The 8,070-nt window shown below is 52.9% G+C and overlaps 1 protein-coding gene across 2 annotated transcripts in view; it reads right to left on the bottom strand.

Annotated features, from left to right (window-relative positions):
• Positions 1–496: 496 nt before the first annotated feature.
• FGD3 (FYVE, RhoGEF and PH domain containing 3) overlaps positions 497–8,070 on the bottom strand; it is a 39,826-nt gene continuing 32,252 nt past the window's right edge. For both annotated transcript variants that reach the window (XM_066257471.1, XM_066257472.1), the window contains exons 12-17: positions 7,749–7,779; positions 6,687–6,794; positions 5,589–5,651; positions 5,149–5,271; positions 4,728–4,868; positions 497–1,657 (exon numbers count right to left, since the gene is read on the bottom strand). In XM_066257471.1, the coding sequence (XP_066113568.1) occupies positions 1,568–1,657; positions 4,728–4,868; positions 5,149–5,271; positions 5,589–5,651; positions 6,687–6,794; positions 7,749–7,779 (556 nt within the window). In that variant the 3' untranslated portion in view covers positions 497–1,567. The remainder of the gene's footprint in view (positions 1,658–4,727; positions 4,869–5,148; positions 5,272–5,588; positions 5,652–6,686; positions 6,795–7,748; positions 7,780–8,070) is intronic.

The raw sequence follows: 8,070 nt of genomic DNA, 5'->3' as shown, positions 1-8,070 counted from the left end.
ACGTTGCCCTCTAAGCACCTCAGGTGGGCACCCTAACAATGTGCCCATGGCTGGGCAGTGACAGGCATCGCCCCAGGGTGCCATGTGGATGTTAGAGGGATGGGGGTCCCAAGGGACTGGACACCCTTTGATCACTGGTCCCTAAATCCTTCCTCTCTCTTCTAAGGCCCTCAGAGTTCTGTTTCAAACAGCATCCACTCCCCACCCATGGCCCCCTGTGACCTTTCTAACTTCTTTGCAAATGCCTGTACCCACTCTCCTTATCTCTACACAGGTACATGGCCCTATCCATTTCACTAACATGATCACGGACAGAGAGCAGGCCTCCAGGTGCCACACCTGGTCTGAGGCCTGGCTATCTGTCTCTCTTTCATCCTGGGATTTCCCACAAGGCCTTGGAGTTACACACCACAGGCCTGGGTCACTGTGCCCTTCTGTCACCCTTGTCCCCCACTCAACCACCAGAGGGCGTACCTGGGAGGACAGTAAACCAAGGTTGTGTTCACCTGCTGGCTGCCAGCATTTATTTATGCAGACAACACTGCCTGAGACCCTCCAGGCACAATTCTCAGGCACCCGTGTAACACTGGGGTGGGCTTCCCATCAAGTTCCTCACTGGGGTTACTCAGGAGCAGTGAATCCCTCCTGGTCCAGCACTAGCCCTGTCCTATGAGAAGCTCCACACGAGGCTGAGAGCTCCAAGGCAACGTGAGAGCAGTGGGTGCCTGGTAGCCAGGAAGGGCAGAAGAAGAGGTGGAGTCTGGGAACTGCTCATGGTGCCACTCACATGGTGTAGATCAGTTTTTTCCGCTGCCAGTCCACTGACCGGTCCACCAGAAAATTTGTGGTGGTCGGCAAAAGAGTTAACCACCCTAATGTTGTATGAAGATTATAGATCCAATGATCTTAGTCAAATTCACTTATGCTCAGGGTGATTCCTCCCTTAGGAGCCTCCAAAATAATTCTGTTGCCATTGTCCCCACATGTACAAAGGTTGAAAACCAGTGGTGTAGATGGCGTAGACAGGCAGACAGTGACCAGGAGGGATGGAATGACTGCAGATGTGCACAGGTGTTCCCAGGCACCATCTGTGACATTCCTCCTGCTTTCCAGAGCCCCCACAGACAGGGTTTACTTGACAGTCGCCCTGCATCCCTCTCTGAGCCATACTGCTGGGCCTGAGGGTGGAGGCTCTTCCCCGAGATGTGCTCAGTGACCCTGGACAGGTGGCCACCCCTCTCTGGGCTTGAGTTTCTTCCTCTTGAAACAGAGAATCCTCCAGGGCGAAGTGTCCTGTGGCCTGTTGGCCCCTCAGCAGTCAGGGAACACTTCACCTTTGCACACGGCCTCCATGGCCACCTCCCAGGTGAGCACAAGCCCTGCTGTGGCAGCTGCAGAGTCAGGGATATGGCCAAGACTCAGTTCATGGGGTTGCCAGGGCCTGGGGCTTCAGGGTCCGTGGGCTGGCTTGGGCCAGGGTGACCGTGCTCAGGACCTCTAGTCACCACTGTTGCAGTTCAGAAGATGGGGTCCTCAGGCACAAGGACTCCTGGGCCTGCTGCAGCCATCACACGTGCCCACTGTCCAGCCTCTCTGCCAGGTTCGGCACACTCTCTGCGGAGCTGGAGAGAGGGATGGCGCACGGCGGACCACTGCCCTGCAGCAAAGGAGAGGAGAGTCAGCACTCTGCTTCTGGAGTCCTGGTGTGTCCAACTATCATTGCCCACAAGTGGGCAGCAGTGGAGTGATTCTGGGCAGCCAGGAAACTGAAGTCCCACAATCACATGAGTCATATTCAAGCAATTGGTCCCAGGCAGCACGGCCTGGGCACCTCCGGGCACATGGGCCTGAGGCTCTGGGCTGCAGAAGGAAGCAGACTCCCAATGCACAACCAGTTCTAGGAGGTGCAATGTGGGAATAGTGGCCCATACCTTATTCTAGGTCATGCCATCATCTGATACCTGCAGGGGGTCACAGAGCATGCTGGGCAGGGGGTCAGCAGAGGCTGACTTCTGGGGACACAGAGGTTGGGTCAGGTACAATATACCTGCAGACATCACTCTCATGGAGGGTGCTTCAGTCCCCTCTGGGGACTGAAGGGTAAGGGAAATGAACTGGCCAGCTGTCCCTCCCTAGGGTCACCACCAGGCCACTTGGATTAGGCTGTATCCCTCTAGGAAATGAAACCACCATTGGGGCCAGGGAAGATACAAGATAAAACAGGATAAAATGAAACAGGAAGAGCTAGAGTGCAGCTCACCAGGGAAGGGCTGTGAATGATTCAGCTATTCTCTCTCTCTCTCTCTCTTTCACACACACACACACTCACATACACTACATATACTCATATACACACTGAGAAAAAGACACTTACTAAGAAGTGTTTCTGGTGGTTAACTTGGCTCAAAAAGAAAAAAAAAGTCTAGTAGCCATTTCTATACTGGGGCCTCTCCTGCAAATTACACTTCAGGGAGAAGGCTGCACTAAACTACCTGCCTCTGCACTGCACTGCCTCCCTACACTGTGTCTGGGATCTGAGCAGCCCTTATAAAAGGAATTCCTGAAATCCTGTTTCAACCAATAGAACTGAGGCTTTCCTCATTCAATTAGAGCTACACAGCTCCAATCAATGGGCACAGCTGTATTCTGATCATTCAGGACAGTGCCTTTTGGACCAATCAAACTGCAAGGATTTGGACTCCTCATTTGCATGAGGACAGACCAATCAGGACCCAGGAGTGGGGACTTTTGTCTATATAAGCCAGCTCCCTTCTAGTTTTAAGAGTGTACTTTTTCTTTCCACTAAAGAGTGAGCTGGAATGCTGGAAGATGTCTCAGGTGTGTGACCAGAGCAGAGAGGAGCTGACCAGCACAGGCCAAAGCAAAGTGACACAGAACAGAGCAGAGTGGTCTAGCAAGAGAGGCCTGGCCCCAGGTTGGCCTCATAGCCCTGCTGTGTTCACAGCTGTGCTGTATCAGAATTGAGCTGTTCCACAGTCCTGTTGTTTTCACAGTGTTACTGTTGTATTTATAGCTGTGCTGTATCACAATTGAGCTGTTTTGTGCTGAATAACATTCCTCCATCACTGCACTCCAAGTTGGGGATTCCTGTTAGAGTTAAATTGACCAACTACCACTGGTCGACCATGCACACATTCTCATCCACTCTCACACTCAAATACACACATACACTCATATTCACATATACACATGCACATATACACTCACACATATACATGTGCACATACACTTACACATATACACTCACACATATAAACATGCATATACACACTCATTCGCACATATACACTCACACATACTTAAATGTACACACACATACACTCATACTTGGACACATGTACAGTACATACATACACAGTCACATATATCCACTCACACATATACACATGCACATATATACAAACTCATATACACATTTACATACACACACATTCACACATACACTTAACACTCATGCATTTATACACACATTCATACACACTAATACATACACACTCACACACACATATGTGCATACACCGCACAAATACTACACACTCCCCTCCTTCTCTCTGACGTGTTTAGAGCAATCACGGACACAACTCCTGTGCTGTTTGGAAGCACTTGAGACACACCTGGCATAGCTGGTGCCTATTCAGACCTAGGTCTCCAGACACAGTGTTGGAAGTGCAGGCCCATGAGAGGGCTCCTCTGTCAATATCATTCTGTATCTGGTTCTGCTGTACTTACACATTTGACCTCTATGATAGACACCTAAGTGGGGCTCCAGCAACAGCTGTGACGCTCTTGGACCACCCCCTCCAACATCTGGGAAGGGAAGCCAAAATTATAAACAGCTTCCCAGGAGATGCCAACATGAATCTGACTTTGGACTGTGCTATGTGCAGAGAACAGAACAATGTACCTTTTTGAAAAGCCATATTTTCTCTTTCCCATCTTTCCTGCCACTCCATAAAACAGGGACTGTGCCCTTGAAAGAGGGCCGCCAAGGCAGTGGCCATCCTCAGGGGGGTAGGAGGTGAGGAGGGGGCTGGTGCCCTCCCTGCTCCCGGCCCTCAGTGGCTTCAGTGAGGCACAGGCAGAATCTCCCCTCCAGGCTTCCAATCAGGGTGACCATGAATAAAGATGATACTTGATCCCATTTGCTATGGGCCCCCAAAATCCATATGTTGCAACCCTAACCCTCTGTGTGACTATATTTGAACATAGAGCCTTTAAGAAGGTAATTATGTCAAAATGAGGTCATTAGGCTGAGCTCTAGTCCAATATGACTGGTGTCCTCAGAAGGAGATTAGGACACACACACACATGCACAGAGGGACAACTGTGTGAGGACACAGAGAGTAGACGGTCATTTGCAAGCCATGAAGAGGCTTCAGGGAAAACCAACCCTGCCCACACCTTGATCTTGGACTCCAGCCCCCAGGACTATGAGACAATAAATTTCTACTTGGAGCATCTGTCACACAGCCTGAGCTGACTAATATACCACCTGACTCCCAGGTACAAGTAACTTCCAAGCCCTAGGCTGTGACCAGACACTGAGAAGCCCAACACACATAGGCATGACATTAGGCATTCCATTGCTGGCTGCTCCAGCAACCTGTGGACCCCAAAGAGCCATCAATCCTGGTCCTAGGGAAGCACAGTCTTCCAAAACTGCCGGGATGGGGAGCTCATGTCTGGGAGGCTTACAGGATACCCACCTGCATGCTCTGCTGGGGTTCAGCGGGTGCCTCAGGGCTGGGGCTTGCAGGGACCACTGGCTGTGTCAGGAAACACTCTCGGCAGACTCGGCTCTGCCTCCCATTCTCTGTCTTGAACTCGGAGCACTTCCCACAAATGACCTGTCAGAAAGAGGGCACCTGTGACCCTACCGTATCCCGGGGATGAAAGACTGTCCTAGGAGAGGATAGAAGAGACACAAGGCCAGGAGAGATGGGACATGGTGGGCGAAGAGAAAGGGCTTTTCTACAGGTGATGGGGGCCGGGAGCCTCAATGGACAGCAGAGACCCTGAAGCTGGAGGGCCCAGGGTCCAGGCATCTGCATGCACAGAAAGAAGACTGGGAGGAGGCACCTAAGCGTGTGGATTGCCCAGAGCCGGCCTCCTCCTGCCCAGACTCACCGCCCCACACAACTTGCAGCGGTGCCTTCTCTTGGTGATAGAGTTGAAGGACTCGCCACAGCTCCTGCAGCCCTGTTTCTCCTTGTCACGCTTGGTCTTTGAGGACCCTCTCCTGGGCTCGAGCTACAGGGAGTCAAACAGTGGGAGTCAGCTTCTCGGTGCATACACGGGCAATGCACACACAGGGCAGAAAACCAGCATATTTCACAGGAAGTGAAGAGCTCAGGTCTCCAGAAGAACTCAGCTGGGACCTCCACCCACCCAAGGACAAGGACATTCAGGTCCCAGTGACCCTCACCCCCAGCCCTCCATCAATAAGCCTCAGGGTCATCACTGTGGGGACCTGGGTCATACAGGTCACCCTGGTCTGACCTCACTCTCCAGGATACCCTAGTCTGACCTGACCCTTCACCTCCTTCCTCTGTTGGGTAGTCACTCACCTCTGCAGTACCCCCTCTACCGTCGGCCACCACTGCAGGGTCCTCAGAGCTGGCACTTGCCATCTGAAAAAGACAGAGACAGCTAGCATAAGTGGAGGTCCCTTGGCCACACACTAAAGTCCAGTGTGGCGTTGGGATCACCCCAGCCCTCCATCTGACCACCAGGTGGGAGGAAGACTCCCAGCACGGCAGTGAGGCAGCCCTGGTCCTAGCCCCTCCCTTGGGTGGCTTGCAGATTGCTCTGCGCCAGCCCCCTCCAGTCGGGCTTTGCCTCTGTGCTGACTCTAATGGCAGGTATGACAGGGTTCTTGTTTCTAGGTGGCCACCGTTCAAGGCAGGGGACAGTACTTTCCCTGTCCAAGGCTGATACAGTTTTCTTTCAAAACAGTCCAGAAAGCAGAAAAAAGCAAGTAAATTTGATGCAAATATTAAGAGGTTAACAAGGGGGCCTGTGGGCTGAAGACCCAGTCAGGCCACAGAAAAGGGCAGCCAGGCCTGGTGCCTGGGTCTCGGGGCTGCTGGGCCAGGCTGGGCCGGGCCTCCGTCAGCTTCAGGGACAGCCTTGATGGGAAGCATGGAGCGAGATAACCTCACTCTGCAGCCCAGACAGAGGAAGTGGCTGAGGCCCCAGATGCCCCCGCCTCACCGAGGGACAGGGATGGCTAACGCCCTGACGGCCCCCACCTCACTCCTAGGCCCAGGCGACCCTGCATGGGAACAAGTGAGCTTCCCCACTGATAAGATCACTATGCCCAAGGTTCATGTGAGAGGATGCAACACCTCATGCAGCAGCTCCACCCAGGCCTGCCCCTCCTTCCTGTGCCTGAGTGCCACCTGGCCTTGAGGCACAGTGGTCCTCACGTGGGCACTCTGTACAGTGTGGGCAGTGAGTGTACATCACCTTTCTTCCAGACCCCTGTCCTGGGCATGAGGATAGCTCAGGATGGGGAGGCAGCTCCCCTCCTTGACACCAACCCTTGTGCAACAGGCCTGGGCGGTTGTGACGGGCACGGGCTCCCTGCAGCCACTCGCCCACCCAAGTGAGACTCATGCAGCAGGCAGGAGATACCTCCCACAACCCCCAGGGCTGGAGCTTACAGGTGGGTCTGGAGTGAGGGCGCTGTCCTCATCCTGGCTGAAGGAGCAGCCGAAGGCCTTGAAGGTCTGGCTGTTCTGTTTGTGCTTCTCGATAGTTGCCTCGATGACCTGCAATCGAACCACCGAGAACAGAAGTCCTCAGCATGTGCTTAAGGGAGAACAACATGGTGCCTCTGTCTGCAAGGACAGGATCCTGTGGCCACCACATGCCCACTGATCACGTGACCTTGCACTTTGGCAAAAGCCACACTCTAAGATGAGGCCCCAGCGATGTGACCAGTGGCCTACCAGGTCCCCACACCCTATCTCACGGGTCCCGGTTACCACACTGCAAGTGGCCAGGTCCCTCTCACGGTCCCCTTAGCTATGGGCTGCCACTTCCTAGGAATGTTCTACGTGGATTTGAGGCCATGTTTCCATTTCCTGCATCAGCATTTCTACCTGGTCCCTGTTTGAATTTCCTTTCCTCTTCTCACACAGATATCCGTTCTATGCTTTGTAGAAGCCACAGTTTCTAACAGCATTTGGTCTGACCGTGGTCACTCTGGGCTCCCTGTAGCCATGTCACAGAGCTCCTAACCTTTGCCCTCACAGGCTTGTCTGTAGCCCGTGTCCCCACCATGGCCAGTCCTGAGTCGAGTTTGCTCTGGCTTCCCTAGGACACTGCCCACCTCCCCGCCCAGCCCGTCCCTGGAAGCACAGGCTCTATCCTGTAAGTCACACTGCTCGGCCTGCCAGCCATGGAGAGAGGGCAACACGGGCTCTCTTTGGAGCCACCAGACAGCAGAGATCCATCCCCAGGGTGAGGGCACCTCCTTGATGCCCACCTCCAGACCACTCAGGTTTATTTATTTACTGGGGGGCCAAACAAGCAAATGGATTGAAAGGCTGTGGTGTCTAAAGGTGCTTGTAACCTCAGCCATGCCATCATTCCAAGGGGTGCAGACAGGTAGGGCAATGCCTGGGGGTTACAGGGCTATTCAAGCCCTTGTTCCAATAGGAAATGCGCATACTGCTCAAGAATTTGGTGATTTGGTTACTTTAAAACTTTAGGAGCTTCACCTGAATCCACTCTTTCTTCTCCTCTTCTGTCCTATGAAAAACAGAAATAGTAATTTATTAATTCAGTCTTGGATACTGACAATAAACCACCAAACTCCCCATAGCTCTTCAGCACATGCCTGAGCTGCTCACTGTCTCAAAGTGCAACTCAAGGCTTGGAAGACCGCCCTCAAAGGGTTCTTCCAGAACACTGTGGTCAGATGGAATCAAGTGCATCCAGGTGGGGTCATGTGTGTCCAGGTGGAGTCATATGTGTCCAGGTGGAGTCAGGGTTAGCCATATGGGGTCAGGTGTAGACAGATAAGGTCAGGTATGGTTAGGT

The sequence above is a fragment of the Saccopteryx bilineata genome, chromosome 2 (assembly GCF_036850765.1).
Source record: "Saccopteryx bilineata isolate mSacBil1 chromosome 2, mSacBil1_pri_phased_curated, whole genome shotgun sequence".
NCBI classification, from domain to species: domain Eukaryota; kingdom Metazoa; phylum Chordata; class Mammalia; order Chiroptera; family Emballonuridae; genus Saccopteryx; species Saccopteryx bilineata.
This window is presented reverse-complemented; position numbering and strand designations above follow the sequence as displayed.